This window comes from Lithobates pipiens, unplaced genomic scaffold, assembly GCF_037356315.1.
Source record: "Lithobates pipiens isolate NorthernLeopardFrog02 unplaced genomic scaffold, aLitPip1_a1.2 Scaffold_27, whole genome shotgun sequence".
Taxonomy (NCBI): domain Eukaryota; kingdom Metazoa; phylum Chordata; class Amphibia; order Anura; family Ranidae; genus Lithobates; species Lithobates pipiens.
The window spans coordinates 228,895,147-228,913,989 of NW_027507788.1; the positions used below are offsets into that span (position 1 = coordinate 228,895,147).

At 44.3% G+C, this 18,843-nt stretch overlaps 1 protein-coding gene across 1 annotated transcript in view; it reads left to right on the forward strand.

Moving 5' to 3' along the window:
• RCN2 (reticulocalbin 2) overlaps positions 1-14,838 on the forward strand; it is a 28,975-nt gene extending 14,137 nt beyond the window's left edge. Inside the window, exons 6-7 of the mRNA XM_077458364.1 lie at positions 10,240-10,382; positions 14,521-14,838. Coding sequence (XP_077314490.1) covers positions 10,240-10,382; positions 14,521-14,673 — 296 coding nt within the window. The 3' untranslated portion in view covers positions 14,674-14,838. The remainder of the gene's footprint in view (positions 1-10,239; positions 10,383-14,520) is intronic.
• The last annotated feature ends 4,005 nt before the right edge of the window (positions 14,839-18,843 follow it).

An 18,843-nucleotide genomic window follows, 5' to 3' on the forward strand; every position in this document is an offset into this window, starting at 1 on the left:
TCTCACTAGTAGATTTACCAGAATGACCAAAACCTTACAGAAAATGAAAATGAGTAAAAGATGTATAGGGAGCTGAGGAATGGGGTGGGGGGAGGGGGGAGGGGGAGATTACGAAAGGGAGGCTTGATTTGCGATTTATGGTTTAAAATTTTTTTTTTTTTTTTTTTTTTTTTTAAATAAGGGGTTAAAAGGGGATATAGGTTTTAATATGTTGAATATGTGGAATATTTGTAAGCTTTTTTTTATTTTTTTTTTATTTTTTTATTTTTTTAAGGGGTTAAAAGGATATGTAGGTTTTGATATGTTGAATTAAGGTTAAGAATTTTTTCACAACTAGGGGTAAATTGGGGGAACAGGTTTTCGATATGCTGAAGTATTGTTAATTTAAAAAGGAGAGTGAAGAGAAAGGGGAAGGAAAAAGTTTTTCTTCTTTTTTTTTTTTTTTTTTTTTTTTTTTTTTTTTTTTTTGTTGTTGGCCTCACCATAAATAAAGGGATAAAGGAGTGTATAGGTATAGATTTTAATATGTTGTAGTATTATAAATTACCTGCAGGGTTTTTTTTATTTATTTATTTATTTATTTATTTTTTATTATTATTATCCACTATAGATAAGGGTAAAAATGGGTGAGTAGGTTTTTAATATGTTAATTATCATCAATTTATGTATGTATTTATTTATTTGGCGTTCCTTTTACCTTTTTTTTTTTTTTTTTTTTTTTTTTACTGAAGTATCACAGAGGAAGGGAAAGAAAGGGAAAAAGAAAGGAGAATGTTTCTCTTTACTATTTCTTCTTTCTTTTTTATTTTTTTGTTTTTTTTTTCTTTCTATCTCTCACTGTTAATTGATTTAATAGTGAGAGATGGGGGTGTCCTATAGAGTAATAAGGGTGGTATAAAACACGTTTTTTTTTTTTTTTTTTTCTCTCTCTCTTTTCCTTCCTCTCTTTCACAGGTAAAAGATTAATTAAAAGGGAGGTGGGTATGATTTAAAGAGTAATTGAAGATGAAATAAAAAAAAAACGATTATTAAAAATAATACATATATATGGGTGTACACACACAGATATAGAATTTAAAAGGGAAAGGAAAAAGAAGGGAAAAAAAGAAATTTTTTATTTATTATCCACTATAAATAGGGGTAAAAATGGGTGAGTAGGTTTTTAATATGTTAATTATCATTAATTTATTTATGTATTTATTTATTTGGCGTTCCTTTTACTTTTTTTTTTTTTTTTTTTTTTTTTTTGCCTCTCTCTCCCCCCCTCTTCTTTCCCTCCCCCCTTGCCTCATACTTGTGTCATCTGCTCCCAGAATATAATTGGGAGATCAAGGGCGAGAGGGGAGAGAGAGGAGAGGCCTAGGGATATAAAATAAGGGATAAGGTGATTAGCAATAGAAGCCATAAGTACAGAAATAGATGAGAATAGATAGGTAGCATAAGCGGTATGGGAAAAACTGACGGACAACTAACCTGAACCAGTGGTTCCGATATTCCCCCTCCTAATAGGGACCTTACTTATTAAGTAAGTTAGACTTATTGAAGTCATTAGTTATAGGGAAGTGAATGAGGAGTGAGTGGGGTGGGGAGCGAATGGAGTAGAGATTTAGGGGGTGGGGAGGAAAGTAGGGATAAAGTGTATTAGGTTTAAGTGTGTAGAATAAATATAATTTTTTTTTTTTTTTTTTTTTTTTCTTTTTTCTTCTTCTTCTTCCTTCCCCCTCTTTTTAATACTAGAGAGGATCCCCTTGGGGAATAGTACACCTCCTCCTTGAAGTATAAAATGGAAGGGTTAAAAATCTGTTCTTTCAATGCAAGAGGCCTTAACTCTCCCTCAAAAAGAAATCAAATCTTAAACTTCTTCCATAAACAAAAGGTAAAAATAGTCCTATTACAGGAAACGCATTTCCGTTCTGACCACATTCCGAAATTAACTAATAAGAACTATGTTAATTGGATTCACGACACATTCCCATACTCCAAATCAAGAGGGGTATCAATTGCATTTCACAGAGATATGTTACATCAAATAGTTCAGAAATATAAAGGGAAGGATGGTAGGTCTTTAGTGGTAAAGGTTAAATTATTTGAGAGGATGGTTACAATTATCAATCTTTACTTACCAAACTATGAACCAATTAAGACAGGGATAAAAATCCTGAGGGAGGCACTGGACAGTGCAGAAGGAACAATAATAATTGGGGGAGACCTGAATTTTATAATGGATATGAAAAGGGACACCACTAATACTAATTCCCAAAGAAAAAATAAACAACTAAAAGAATTTAAAGAACTATTAGATAAACACCAACTGATTGATATATGGAGGGTACAACATCAAAAGGATAAGAACTACACATACTACTCAAATATTCACGACTCTTATCATAGGATAGACTATTTCTTTTTGAATCAAACTGGGCTATTGATGAATCCAACAACAAACATAGGAGGATTTTTATGGTCTGATCATGCACCGATATATCTAGAATTAGAAATAACAGAATATAAAAAAACAAGAGGAAGATGGAGTTTGAATGATAATCTGCTTAAAGAAAAAAAATGTGTGGAGGATATTCAACAAGCGATAAAGGAATTTCAGCTAATCCATGATAAAGATGATACCTCACTCCCCATGCAGTGGGAAACTTTAAAATGTGTGTTAAGGGGACTGTTCATCAAGCACGGTTGTAGGTTAAAAAGGGAAAAAGAACAAAGGAAAACTCAATTGTTGCTGGAAATCGGGAGATTGGAAAGCAAACACAAACAGAATTTGAAGGCAGAGGATAATATACTCTTAAAAGATAAAAGAATTGAGCTGCAAACCGTGCTTGATGAGGAGTCTCTGCGTATAAGGGACAGGAATAGAACACAATGGTACCAACAAGGAAATAAAACGGGGAAATTATTAGCAAAAACACTGAGGGAACAACAGCCCACAACATCTATAGTAAAGATTTTTAAAACAAACGGGGAAATAACATACGACCCAACTGAAATTATAAAAACATTCCAAAACTATTATGATAAATTATATAATATAGAAATTCAACAAGAAAAGAAAAAAGAGGAAAGGGCGGAAAAGATTGGAAAATACGTTAACGAAACAGCTTTGCCTAGATTCCCTAGAGAAATAATTGAGGAAATGGAAGAAGAAATTTCAGGGGAGGAGATACAGCGGGCAATAGATGAAATGGCCCTGGGAAAGAGCCCAGGACCAGACGGCTATACAGCAAGATTTTATAAAGAATTTCAAGATTTAATTATACCCTTACTCAAAAAAACATATAATTCTATAACTAAAACGCAAACCTTTGTACCACAAAGTACGGAAGCACATATTATACTTATCCCAAAACCAGAAAAAGATCATACTTTAACCAGTTGCCGACCGCCGCACGACGATGTACGTCGATAGCATGGCACGGGCAGGCATATTGGCGTACATGTACGTCCCTTGCCTCCCGCGGGTCGGGGGCCCGATCGGGCCCCCGCCCGGTGCCTGCGGCGGTCGGTATTCGTGCGGGAGCGATCCCGGACGAGGGGACGGCCATTCGTTCATGGCCACCCCCTCGCGATCGCTCCCGACGAATAGGAATCCCCCGTGACATCACTTCCTCTCCTGTAATGTAAACACAGGAGAGGAAGTGATGTATTCTCTCCTCCGTGTCGGTATTTTTCGTTCCGACACGGAGGAGAGCGGATCGGTGAGTTGCACCAACACTCTACACACACAGTAGAACATGCCAGGCACACTCACACCCCCCCTTTACCCCCCGATCACCCCCCCAATTACCCCTGCCCCCCAGTCACAGTGACACCAATGTCATTTTTTTTTTTTTTTTTTTTTTTGCATTGGTGTCATTTGTGACTGTAATAACTGTTAGGGCAGTTAGAGTTAGCCCCCTTTAGTTCTAATGTACCCCCCTAACCCCCCCAATAAAGGTTTAACCCCGTGATCACCCCCCGTCGCCAGTGTCACTAAGGCTGGGTTCACATTGCAGCGGTTTATGAGAACGAATGTGATTCGCACCGCACTGCAGTGCAAATCACATCCGATCTCTGTGCGATTCGAGTTCAGCCATTCGCCGCACCCGCCGCACCCGCCACACCCGCCGCAAATTCGCACGGGACCCTTTTTTTGGCCCGCAGCAGAATCGGATCGCATGGGTGTTCACACCATGCGATCCGAGTTTGCAGATCGCACTGCGATATGCGAACTGATCTGGGGGTGTCAGTAACATTTCACTGACACTCCCAGCAGTTCGCATAGGGCAGTGTGAACTGCCGCCGGGAGGCATGTGATGCGGGAACCCGCCGCGGATTTGCGGCGTTTCCGCATCGCTCCAGTGTGAACCCAGCCTAATAAGCGATCATTTTTCTGATCGCCGTATTAGTGTCACAGGTGACGCTAGTTAGGCAGGTAGGTATTTAGGTTCGCCGCAGCTTTTTATAGCGCCAGGGACCCCCATATACTACCGCATAAAGCCCCCTGATTGCCCCCTAGTTAACCCTTTCACCAGTGATCACCATATAACTGTTACAGGTGACGCTGGTTGGTTAGTTATTTTTTATAGTTTCAGGGCACCCGCCATTTATTACCTAGTCTCACTAGTGTACCCCTAAATTTAGGGGTGTCTACTTTCCAAAATGGGGTCATTTGGGGGGGGTTTGTGCCATCTTGGCATTTTATGGCCTTCAAAACTGTAACGCCCTTAGAAAGCCTGAAGGCGGTGCTTGGTTTTCGGGGCCCCGTACGCGGCTAGGCTCCCAAAAAGTCCCACATATGTGGTATCCCCGTACTCAGGAGAAGCAGCAGAATTTATTTTGGGGTGTCATTTCACATATGCCCATGGCATGTGTGAGCAATATATCATTTAGTGACAACTTTGTGAAAAAAAAAAAAAGTTTGTAATTTTCCCGCAACTTGTGGCAAAATATAAAATATTCCATGAACTCAACATGCCTCTCAGCAAATAGCTTGGGGTGTCTACTTTCTAAAATGGGGTCATTTGTGGGGGTTTTGTGCCATCTTGGCATTTTATGGCCTTCAAAACTGTAATAGGTAGTGAGAAGTGAACTCAAAAATGTACGCCCTTAGAAAGCCTGAAGGCGGTGCTTGGTTTTCGGGGCCCCGTACGCGGCTAGGCTCCCAAAAAGTCCCACATATGTGGTATCCCCGTACTCAGGAGAAGCAGCAGAATTTATTTTGGGGTGTTATTTCACATACGCCCATAGCATGTGTGAGCAATATATCATTTAGTGACAACTTTGTGTAAAAAAAAAAAAAAATTTTTTTTTTTGTCATTATTCAATCGCTTGAGGCAAAAAAATAAAATATTCAATGGGCTCAACATGCCTCTTATCAATTTCCTTAGGGGGTCTACTTTCCAAAATGGGGTCATTTGGGGGGGTTTTGTACTGCCCTGCCATTTTAGCACCTCAAGAAATGAGATAGGCAGTCGTAAACTAAAAGCTGCGTAAATTGCAGAAAACGTACCTTAGTTTGTAGATGTGACAACTTTTGCGCAAACCAATAAATATACAATTATTGACTTTTTTTTTACCAAAGACATGTGGCTGAATACATTTTGGCCTAAATGTATGACTAAAATTGAGTTTATTGGATTTTTCTAATAACAAAAAGTAGAAAATATCATTTTTTTTCAAAATTTGCGGTCTTTTTACGTTTATATCGCAAAAAATAAAAATCGCAGAGGCAATCAAATACCATCAAAAGAAAGCTCTATTTGTGGGAAGAAAAGGACGCAAATTTTGTTTGGGTACAACATTGCATGACCGCGCAATTACCAGTTAAAGCAGCGCAGTGCCAAAGTGTAAAAAGACCTCTGGTCATTTACCAGCAAAATGGTCCGGTCTGAAAGTGGTTAAGTAAAAACTTTCGTCCTATCTCATTAACAAACATTGACATTAGATTATACTCAAAAATTATCTCTAATAGATTAACTTTAAGAATGCCAGAATATATAAACCTAGATCAAACAGGGTTTATAAAGGGGCGAGAAACCAGGGACAACATAATAAAGACATGCACACTGATGGAGCATGCTCAGAGGGCCGCCGTCCCAGCCTGTTTACTAACTATAGATGCTGAGAAAGCTTTCGATAGGGTGGGATGGCAGTTCTTAGAGGAGGCACTATTACAGATAGGACTAGGCCCTAGAATGTTAGGCAGGATTATGGCATTATATGCCAATTCAAGGGCCAAAGTTAGAATAAACGGGATGTTTTCAGAGTATATAAAAGTGTCAAACGGGACCCGTCAAGGATGCCCTCTATCCCCGTTATTATACATAATAGTAATGGAACATTTAATTAATGCAATAAGGAATAATAAAGATATACAAGGGATTAAAATTAAGGATAAAGAATATAAGTTGGCAGTATATGCAGACGATCTATTGCTATATATAACAAACCCTATTATAACAATCCCTAATATAATAAAAGAACTGGATAGATTTGGGGAACTGAGCAATTTTAGGGTAAATTACGATAAATCAGAAATGATGAATATTACTCTAAAAGAAGAAATGCAATCACTTTTACAAAAAGATTTCCCTTTCAAATGGCAGAAAGAGGCGATCAAATACCTGGGTACTATGATCCCGAGGGATCTGAAACGGTTACAGGAATTAAATCATAATGTGGTTATACGTAAAGCAATAAAACAACTGCAAAAATATGAAAAAATAACATACTCATGGCTAGGGAGAATAAATATAATAAAAATGGAGCTATTACCAAAAATTTTATATATCTTCCAAACACTACCCATTGTTCCACTTAAGAGGATAATGATAGATTTAAAGAAGGCCATAAATAGTTTTATATGGGCAAAAAAAAACTCCCGAATAAAAAGGGAAACGTTAACTAGAACAAAAGAAAATGGAGGTTTAGCACTACCTGATTTTGTAAAATATATGCAGGCGGCCTCATTGGTTAGAATAATAAACTGGCAACACGATGGTAAAAATAAACAATGGGTTGTTTTGGAAGAAGATATTGCGGGGACACAGCTGAAATTTTTGCCGTGGATAAAACCTGAATTAAGGGAAAAAAATAGGGATCTGCCAATTTTTGTAAGAGCTACTTTAAAAATATGGGATGCTGTGTTAAAAAAAGGCAAGCTATCCTCCAGGACTGGACCCTTGTCTCCATTGATGTCCAACCCAGAATTTAAGCCAGCATTGGAAAGCGTCAGATATTTGAAATGGAACAAGATGGAGAATATAAGATTGGTCCAGATACTGGTGGATGGAAATATGCCTAACCTAACTGATTTTGGATTAGAAGTAAAAAAACACTGGCTACAATATCATCAATTAGAAACATTTGTTGAAACAAATAAAAACCTAATAAATAGACCACTAACTAAATTTGAGCAGATAATATTAAAAGAGCAGAATCGTAAGAATAAACTATCTAAAGTATATGTATCGCTGTTACCTACAGGAGATATTAGAGATTTAATAGGAATAAGAAAATGGGAAGAAGAACTAGGAGAAATAATTACAGAAGAGGAATGGAAAAAAATCTTAGGAAAAATACATAAAACCTCAACGGCGGTAAAATATCAAGAACGAAATTATAAAGTGACAATGAGATGGTATTGGAGTCCAGTGGCATTAAAAAAAATTAACAAAGGAAATACAGAGAACTGTTGGAGGTGTGGGATAGAAAAAGGGACAATGGAACATATTTGGTTCAGCTGTAAAAAACTAAAAAACTTTTGGTTAAATGTTTTTGAGATATGTCAAAAAGTGACTGGAAAAAAATTGGCTCCAGATGTGAAGGTAGCATTATTCTCTCTTACATCAGATACCGTGGATAGTATGAAAAATGGGATAATACAACATATGACAACAGCAGCTAGAACAATAATAGCACGTAAATGGAAAGAAACAGTGAGTCCAACAGTGTGGGAATGGGTATGTGAATTGAACGAAATATGTTACATGGAAAAACAAATAAGAGAAGAAGGATATATAAATAATCAGTTACCAATGGTGTGGAAGCAGTGGGAAGAGTTCAGGCTCTCAAATGGACTGAGGGAGTATTTATAATGTAAAAAGGGAGGGAGAGGTAAGAGGAGAGAGAAGGGTAAGGTGGATTTTTTTTTTTTTTTTTTTTTTTTATTTTTTTTTTTTTTTGTGTGTATGGGGGTATGTTGATGATAATAAAGGTGGTATATATTGAATGGGGTTTATGTATAATGTTGTAAATGTACTAGAATGTATTATGGTTGATTATTTTATTTATTTTTTCTAAAAAATAATAATAAAAAGAAGATTTGAAACAAATGTACTGACCAATCATAGGAATATCAACAAAGATGAGTCCTGATCTATAAACTACCGTCAAGGCCTTTTCCAAGAAATGTAGGCAACAGAAAAGGAGGATAGGGAGTAAGAGAGGGAGTGTGCCTGCCTGACATTCGTGTGAGGGGAGGGTGCCTGATGGTAGTGTGCTTGCCTGAAGGAAGTGTGCCTGACAGGAGGGTGCTTGCCTGATGGAAGTATGCCTGCCTGACAGGGAGGATGCCTGACGGGAGTGTGTGCCTGCCTGACGGGGAGTGTGTGCCTGCCTGACGGGGAGTGTGTGCCTGCCTGACGGGGAGTGTGTGCCTGCCTGACGGGGAGTGTGTGCCTGCCTGACGGGGAGTGTGTGCCTGCCTGACGGGGAGTGTGTGCCTGCCTGACGGGGAGTGTGCGCCTGCCTCACGGGGAGGATGTCTGACGGGGAGTGTGTGCCTGCCTGACGGTGCGCCTGCCTGACGGGGAGGGTGTCTGATGGGAATGTACCTGCCTGACGGGGAGGGTGTCTGACTGGGAGTGTGTGCCTGCCTGAAGGGAGTGTGTGCCTGCCTGACGGGAGTGTGTGCCTGCCTGAAGGGAGTGTGGGCCTGCCTGACGGGGAGGGAGTGTGTGCCTGCCTGACGGGGAGGGTGTCTGACGGGGAGTGTGCCTGCCTGAAGGGAGTGTGGGCCTGCCTGACGGGGAGTGTGCCTGCCTGAAGGGAGTGTGGGCCTGCCTGACGGGGAGTGTGTGCCTGCCTGACGGGGAGTGTGTGCCTGCCTGACGGGGAGTGTGTGCCTGCCTGACGGGGAGTGTGCGCCTGCCTCACGGGGAGGATGTCTGACGGGGAGTGTGTGCCTGCCTGACGGTGCGCCTGCCTGACGGGGAGGGTGTCTGATGGGAATGTACCTGCCTGACGGGGAGGGTGTCTGACTGGGAGTGTGTGCCTGCCTGAAGGGAGTGTGTGCCTGCCTGACGGGAGTGTGTGCCTGCCTGAAGGGAGTGTGGGCCTGCCTGACGGGGAGGGAGTGTGTGCCTGCCTGACGGGGAGTGTGTGTCTGCCTGACGGGGAGTGTGTGCCTGCCTGACGGGGAGTGTGTGCCTGCCTGACGGGGAGTGTGTGCCTGCCTGACGGGGAGTGTGCGCCTGCCTCACGGGGAGGATGTCTGACGGGGAGTGTGTGCCTGCCTGACGGTGCGCCTGCCTGACGGGGAGGGTGTCTGATGGGAATGTACCTGCCTGACGGGGAGGGTGTCTGACTGGGAGTGTGTGCCTGCCTGAAGGGAGTGTGTGCCTGCCTGACGGGAGTGTGTGCCTGCCTGACGGGAGTGTGTGCCTGCCTGACGGGAGTGTGTGCCTGCCTGAAGGGAGTGTGTGCCTGCCTGAAGGGAGTGTGTGCCTGCCTGACGGGAGTGTGTGCCTGCCTGACGGGAGTGTGTGCCTGCCTGAAGGGAGTGTGGGCCTGCCTGACGGGGAGTGTGCCTGCCTGAAGGGAGTGTGGGCCTGCCTGACGGGGAGGGAGTGTGGGCCTGCCTGACGGGGAGGGAGTGTGTGCCTGCCTGACGTGGAGTGTGTGCCTTCCCATAGACACCCTCCTAAACCTTGTGGACGGCCTTCCCAGAAGAGGTGAAGCTGTTATATCTGCAAAGGGCCAACTCCATATTGAACCCTCCGGACTAAGACTAGGGGGTCATTAAAGGTCACGTGTGTGTAAAGGCAGGCGTCCCAATACTTTTGGTAATATAGTGGATATACTGTACATATGGCTGGCAGGAATTGGGATAGGAGATGTGAAAACATAAAGTGGGCTTTATGTAAAATTGCACATTTTTTGCCCGGTGTTTCCTCCTCCAGAGTTGGTCCTCCTGACCGGTGAGAAGATTATGGAATTATCACCAATTTGTTTTTTTATTTCCTGCAGACGCCACAGAAGACCCTCAGTGGGTGATTGTGGAACGAGATCGATTTGAGAATGACTATGACAAGGATGGTGATGGGAAGCTGAACCCCTCAGAACTTCTGTCTTGGATCGTCCCAAACAATGTCGGGGTGTCACAGGAGGAGGTGAGTCCTTCTACAGATCTGCTCTTTACTCATTCCATCATTCCATCATTCCATCATTCCATCCACGAATGTTCTCTCTCTCTATGACGAATGTTCTCTCTCTCTATGACGAATGTTCTCTCTCTATGACGAATGTTCTCTCTCTATGACGAATGTTCTCCCCTCTATGACGAATGTTCTCCCCTCTATGACGAATGTTCTCTCTCTATGACGAATGTTCTCCCCTCTATGACGAATGTTCTCCCCTCTATGACGAATGTTCTCTCTCTATGAGGAATGTTCTCTCTCTATGACGAATGTTCTCTCTCTCTATGACGAATGTTCTCCCCTCTATGACGAATGTTCTCTCTCTCTATGACGAATGTTCTCTCTCTCTATGACGAATGTTCTCCTCTCTCTATGACGAATGTTCTCCTCTCTCTATGACGAATGTTCTCCTCTCTCTATGACGAATGTTCTCTCTCTATGACGAATGTTCTCCCCTCTATGACGAATGTTCTCTCTCTCTCTATGACGAATGTTCTCCCCTCTATGACGAATGTTCTCCCCTCTATGACGAATGTTCTTTCTCTATGACGAATGTTCTCTCTCTATGACGAATGTTCTCTCTCTATGACGAATGTTCTCTCTCTCTATGACGAATGTTCTCTCTCTATGACGAATGTTCTTCTCTCTCTCTATGACGAATGTTCTTCTCTCTCTCTATGACGAATGTTCTTCTCTCTCTCTATGATGAATGTTCTTCTCTCTCTCTATGACGAATGTTCTTCTCTCTCTATGACGAATGTTCTTCTCTCTCTCTATGACGAATGTTCTCTCTCTCTATGACGAATGTTCTCTCTCTCTATGACGAACGTTCTCCTCTCTCTATGACGAATGTTCTCTCTCTATGACGAATGTTCTCCCCTCTATGACGAATGTTCTCTCTCTCTCTATGACGAATGTTCTCTCTCTCTATGACGAATGTTCTCTCTCTCTATGACGAACGTTCTCCTCTCTCTATGACGAATGTTCTCTCTCTATGACGAATGTTCTCCCCTCTATGACGAATGTTCTCTCTCTCTATGACGAATGTTCTCCCCTCTATGACGAATGTTCTCCCCTCTATGACGAATGTTCTTTCTCTATGACGAATGTTCTCTCTCTATGACGAATGTTCTCTCTCTATGACGAATGTTCTCTCTCTCTATGACGAATGTTCTCTCTCTATGACGAATGTTCTCTCTCTATGACGAATGTTCTCTCTCTATGACGAATGTTCTCTCTCTCTATGACGAATGTTCTCTCTCTATGACGAATGTTCTTCTCTCTCTCTATGACGAATGTTCTCTCTCTCTATGACGAATGTTCTCTCTCTATGACGAATGTTCTCTCTCTCTATGACGAATGTTCTCTCTCTCTATGACGAATGTTCTCTCTCTCTATGACGAATGTTCTCCTCTCTCTATGACGAATGTTCTCTCTCTCTATGACGAATGTTCTCTCTCTCTATGACGAATGTTCTCTCTCTCTGTGACGAATGTTCTCCTCTCTCTATGACGAATGTTCTCCTCTCTCTATGACGAATGTTCTCCTCTCTCTATGACGAATGTTCTCCTCTCTCTATGACGAATGTTCTCTCTCTCTATGACGAATGTTCTCCTCTCTCTATGACGAATGTTCTCCTCTCTCTATGACGAATGTTCTCCTCTCTCTATGACGAATGTTCTCTCTCTCTCTATGACGAATGTTCTTCTCTCTCTATGACGAATGTTCTCCTCTCTCTATGACGAATGTTCTCCTCTCTCTATGACGAATGTTCTCTCTCTCTATGACGAATGTTCTCTCTCTCTATGACGAATGTTCTCTCTCTCTATGACGAATGTTCTCTCTCTCTGTGACGAATGTTCTCCTCTCTCTATGACGAATGTTCTCCTCTCTCTATGACGAATGTTCTCCTCTCTCTATGACGAATGTTCTCCTCTCTCTATGACGAATGTTCTCCTCTCTCTATGACGAATGTTCTCCTCTCTCTATGACGAATGTTCTCTCTCTCTATGACGAATGTTCTCTCTCTCTATGACGAATGTTCTCTCTCTCTGTGACGAATGTTCTCCTCTCTCTATGACGAATGTTCTCCTCTCTCTATGACGAATGTTCTCCTCTCTCTATGACGAATGTTCTCCTCTCTCTATGACGAATGTTCTCTCTCTCTATGACGAATGTTCTCCTCTCTCTATGACGAATGTTCTCCTCTCTCTATGACGAATGTTCTCCTCTCTCTATGACGAATGTTCTCTCTCTCTCTATGACGAATGTTCTTCTCTCTCTATGACGAATGTTCTCTCTCTCTATGACGAATGTTCTCTCTCTCTATGACGAATGTTCTCTCTCTCTATGACGAATGTTCTCTCTCTCTGTGACGAATGTTCTCCTCTCTCTATGACGAATGTTCTCCTCTCTCTATGACGAATGTTCTCCTCTCTCTATGACGAATGTTCTCCTCTCTCTATGACGAATGTTCTCCTCTCTCTATGACGAATGTTCTCCTCTCTCTATGACGAATGTTCTCCTCTCTCTATGACGAATGTTCTCCTCTCTCTATGACGAATGTTCTCCTCTCTCTATGACGAATGTTCTCCTCTCTCTATGACGAATGTTCTCCTCTCTCTATGACGAATGTTCTCCTCTCTCTATGACGAATGTTCTCTCTCTCTATGACGAATGTTCTTCTCTCTCTATGACGAATGTTCTCTCTCTCTATGACGAATGTTCTCCTCTCTCTATGACGAATGTTCTTCTCTCTCTATGACGAATGTTCTCTCTCTCTATGACGAATGTTCTCTCTCTCTATGACGAATGTTCTTCTCTCTCTATGACGAATGTTCTCTCTCTCTATGACGAATGTTCTTCTCTCTCTATGACGAATGTTCTCTCTCTCTCTATGACGAATGTTCTTCTCTCTCTATGACGAATGTTCTCTCTCTCTATGACGAATGTTCTTCTCTCTCTATGACGAATGTTCTCTCTCTCTCTATGACGAATGTTCTCTCTCTCTATGACGAATGTTCTCTCTCTCTATGACGAATGTTCTCCTCTCTCTATGACGAATGTTCTCCTCTCTCTATGACGAATGTTCTCCTCTCTCTATGACGAATGTTCTTCTCTCTCTATGACGAATGTTCTCTCTCTCTATGACGAATGTTCTTCTCTCTCTATGACGAATGTTCTCTCTCTCTCTATGACGAATGTTCTCTCTCTATGACGAATGTTCTCCTCTCTCTATGACGAATGTTCTTCTCTCTCTATGACGAATGTTCTCTCTCTCTATGACGAATGTTCTTCTCTCTCTATGACGAATGTTCTCTCTCTCTATGACGAATGTTCTCTCTCTCTCTATGACGAATGTTCTCTCTCTCTATGACGAATGTTCTCCTCTCTCTATGACGAATGTTCTCCTCTCTCTATGACGAATGTTCTCCTCTCTCTATGACGAATGTTCTCCTCTCTCTATGACGAATGTTCTCTCTCTCTATGACGAATGTTCTTCTCTCTCTATGACGAATGTTCTCTCTCTCTATGACGAATGTTCTTCTCTCTCTATGACGAATGTTCTCTCTCTCTATGACGAATGTTCTCTCTCTCTATGACGAATGTTCTCTCTCTCTATGACAAATGTTCTCTCTCTCTATGACGAATGTTCTCCTCTCTCTATGACGAATGTTCTCCTCTCTCTATGACGAATGTTCTCCTCTCTCTATGACGAATGTTCTCTCTCTCTATGACGAATGTTCTCTCTCTCTATGACGAATGTTCTCTCTCTCTATGACGAATGTTCTCTCTCTCTATGACGAATGTTCTCTCTCTCTATGACGAATGTTCTCTCTCTCTATGACGAATGTTCTCTCTCTCTATGACGAATGTTCTCTCTCTCTATGACGAATGTTCTCTCTCTCTATGACGAATGTTCTCTCTCTCTATGACGAATGTTCTCTCTCTCTATGACGAATGTTCTCTCTCTCTATGACGAATGTTCTTCTCTCTCTATGACGAATGTTCTCTCTCTCTATGACGAATGTTCTCTCTCTCTATGACGAATGTTCTCTCTCTCTATGACGAATGTTCTCTCTCTCTATGACGAATGTTCTCTGTTGCACAGGCCAGTCACCTGGTGGAAAGCATCGACAAGGACGGGGATGGGAGACTTTCGGAAGCGGAGATCCTGCAGAGTCGGGACATCTTCCTCACCAGCGAAGCCACAGATTACGGCCGGCAGCTTCAGGACGAACATTTCTACCACGACGAGCTCTGATTGGCTGAACTCTGTATTTTTCTATGACTGACTTGTGTGAGTGGAGGGGAGAGATTCGCCGTTTATAGAGAAAACCGAATCACGTTTTTAAAAAACTGAACTTTATAGATTTTTTTTTTGTTCTTGAAATTCGCGGAGCAAATATTAGAGGAATAAATCTATTATCCTTTATGAAGGTCACAACGAATGTTAGCGGTCAGTGTGTAGAAGATGGTCCTCGCCGCCCCCGTCATCGGTCCTCGCCGCCCCCGTCATCGGTCCTCGCCGCCCCCGTCATCGGTCCTCGCCGCCCCCGTCATCGGTCATCGCCGCCCCCGTCATCGGTCATCGCCGCCCCCGTCATCGGTCCTCGCCGCCCCCGTCATCGGTCCTCGCCGCCCCCGTCATCGGTCCTCGCCGCCCCCGTCATCGGTCCTCGCCGCCCCCGTCATCGGTCCTCGCCGCCCCCGTCATCGGTCCTCGCCGCGCCCGTCATCGGTCCTCGCCGCGCCCGTCATCGGTCCTCGCCGCCCCCGTCATCGGTCCTCGCCGCGCCCGTCATCGGTCCTCGCCGCGCCCGTCATCGGTCCTCGCCGCGCCCGTCATCGGTCATCGCCGCGCCCGTCATCGGTCATCGCCGCGCCCGTCATCGGTCATCGCCTACCCGCCTTCACCGTACCCCCTCATCAATGACAGATTTTGTTACATATTTAACTTTTTATTTAGAGGAAATCTGAACTCTGGAATAATAGTCAGACATGGGGGTGCACGCCACGGGGAGAATGAGACATGGGGGGTGCCACACGGAGAGAATGAGACATGGGGGGTGCCACGGGGAGAATGAGACATGGGGGGTGCCACGGGGAGAATGAGACATGGGGGGGTGCCACGCGGGGGATGAGACATGTCGGGGCGCCACGCGGGGGATGAGACATGGCGGGGCGCCACGCGGGGGATGAGACATGGCGGGGCGCCACGCGGGGGATGAGACATGGGGAGCGCCACGCGGGGGATGAGACATGGGGAGCGCCACGCGGGGGATGAGACATGGGGAGCGCCACGCGGGGGATGAGACATGGGGAGCGCCACGCGGGGGATGAGACATGGGGGGGGCGCCATGTGGGGATGAGACATTGGGGGCGCCACGCGGGGGATGAGACATGGGGGGGGGGGCGCCACGCGGGGGATGAGACATGGGGGGGGGGGCGCCACGCGGGGGATGAGACATGGGGGGGGCGCCACACAGGGGATGATTTCCTATCCTGATACATTTTTTTTAATTTCCTGAAATCCGGATCTAATCTGGCGGCTCCCTCCAGTCTTTCTTCCATTTCCCCGGTGACCGGCCTCGGGAGATACGCCGAGATGAAACGAATCTCCTCAGGGGCGGGGTCACTTATAACGCATCAGATTCCATAGATGTGTGTTAGGAGGGCGGCTGCACTTTTACTTGTCATTTTTATGGCCACAAAAGACTGAATGGACCTCCAGTATCTTCTGTGAAGTGATCAGTGTGCCCCCCTCCCCTCCCCCACCACCATCTGCACCCTCCTCAATTCCGTGTACATCGGCTGTGATACTTCTGCTGCCTCTAGAGGGAGCTGCTCAGAGGCGGAGAGAGGGGCACTTCCTGGTGTGGGCGGAGCATTGATTGGATTGGTATTACCTTTTAATTTTACTTCCATTGGATAAAGTTTACAAAACAGTAACTCTTTTTCAAGTCTGAAGTTTGTTTGTTTTTTTTTGCTGAATTTACTGCTTTGTTATTGGATGTCCTGTGTGGGCGGATCATTACCCTAAAACACTGTGAGACCCATCCCCCCATTCCAGAACCATGGCCAGTAATATGGAGTTACCGACCCCCCACTTGGTGTCCAGAACACTCCGCTGGGAAGACTTTCCACAAGATTTTGGGGGGTGTCTCTGGGAATTTGTGACCATTTGTGAGGTCAGGTACTGATGTTGGTTGAGACCAACCTGCCAAGAGCCAAGACCCGGCTCACATGTTGGGGACCAAAAACAATACCTGGCCCCTCATTGAGCACCAAAAAAGACCCGGCCACACGTTGGACCTCACGTTGGGCACCAAAAAAAAAGACCTGGCTCATGTTTGACCTCACGTTGGGCACCAACAAAAAAAAAACCTGGCCCACATTTGACCTCGCGTTGGGCACCAAAAAAAATACCTGGCCCCACATTGAGCACCAAAAAAGACCTGGCCACACGTTGGACCTCACGTTGGGCACCAAAAAAAAAGACCTGGCTCATGTTTGACCTCGCGTTGGGCACCAAAAAAAAATACCCGGCCCCACATTGAGCACCAAAAAAGACCTAGGCACACATTGGACCTCATGTTCAGCTCCAAAAAAAAAAGTCCTGGCTCACAATTGGTATTCCAATTCTTCCAAAGGTGTTCACTAGCAGAGCAAAAAATGGTCCCCCCCCCCCCCCCCCATGTTGGAAGAGGAGAATTGTCTGAACTTTCTCTGTTTAGTAATAGGAGATAATGGAGATTGCTCGGATATATACCGGGTTTTATCCATCTGGTTTTAAAGTTAGATGCTCACTAAGCTCATACAGTCTCTGACAAAAGTAAGTACACCCCTCAGTGACATTTCTTCTCTCTTTTCATGTGACAACACTGAAGAAATGACACTTGTCTACAATGTAAAGTAGTGAGTGTACAGCTTGTATAACAGTGTAAATTTCCTGTCCCCTCAAAATAACTCAACACACAGCCATTAATGTCTAAACCGCTGGCAACAAAAGTCAGTACACCCCTAAGTGAAAATCTCCAAATTGGGCCCAATTGGCCATTTTCCCTCCCCGGTGTCATGTGACTCGTTAGTGTTACAAGGTCTCAGGTGTGAATGGGGAGCAGGTGTGTTAAATTTGGTGTTATCGCTCTCACTCTCTCATACTGGTCACTGGAAGTACAACATGGTACCTCATGGCAAAGGACTCTCTGAGGATCTGAAGATAAGAATTGTCGCTCTACATAAAGATGGCCTAGGCTATAAGAAGATTGCCAAGACCCTGAAACTGAGCTGCAGCACGGTGGCCAAGACCATACAGCGGTATAACAGGACAGGTTCCCCTCAGAACAGGCCTCGCCATGGTCCACCAAAGAAGTTGAGGTCACGTGCTCAGCGTCATATCCAGAGGTTGTCTTTGGGAAATAGACATATGAGTGCTGCCAGCATTAAAGCAGAGGTTGTAGGGGTGGGGGGGTCAACCTGTCAGTGCTCAGACCATACGCCGCACACTGCATCAAATTGGTCTGCATGGCTGTCATCCCAGAAGGAAGCCTCTTCTAAAGATGATGCACAAGAAAGACCACAAACAGTTTTCTGAAGACAAGCAGACTAAGGAGATGGATTACTGGAACCATGTCCTGTGGTCTGATGAGACCAAGATAAAGGTATTTGGTGTCAGATGGTGACAAGCGTGTGTGGGGGCAACCAGGTGAGGAGGACAAAGACAAGTGTGTCTTGCCTACAGTCAGGCATGGTGGTGGGAGTGTCATGGTCTGGGGCTGCATGAGTGCTGCCGGCACTGGGGGGCTACAGATCATTGAGGGGACCATGAATGCCAACATGTACTGTGACATACTGAAGCAGAGCATGATCCCCTCCCTTCAGAGACTGGGCCGCAGGGCAGTATTCCAACATGATAACCACCCCAAACACACCTCCAACACCACCACTGCCTTGCTAAAGAAGCTGAGGGTAAAGGTGATGGACTGGCCAAGCATGTCTCCAGACCTAAACCCTATTGATCATCTGTGGGACATCCTCAGAGGGAAGGTGGAGGAGGGGAAGGTCTCCAACATCCACCAGCTCTGTGTCATCATGGGGGAGGGGAAGAGGACTCCAGTGGTGACCTGTGAAGCTCTGGTGACCTCCATGCCCAAGAGGGTGAAGGCCGTGCTGGAAAATAATGGCGGCCACACAAAATATTGACCCATTGGGCCCAATCTGGACATTTTCACTTAGGGGGTGTACTGACTTTTGTTGCTAGCGGTTTAGACATTAATGGCTGTGTGTTGAGGTATTTTGAGGGGACAGGAAATTTACACTGTTATACAAGCTGTACACTCACTACTTTACATTGTAGACAAGTGTCATTTCTTCAGTGTTGTCACATGAAAAGAGAGAAGAAATGTCACTGAGGGGTGTACTTACTTTTGTC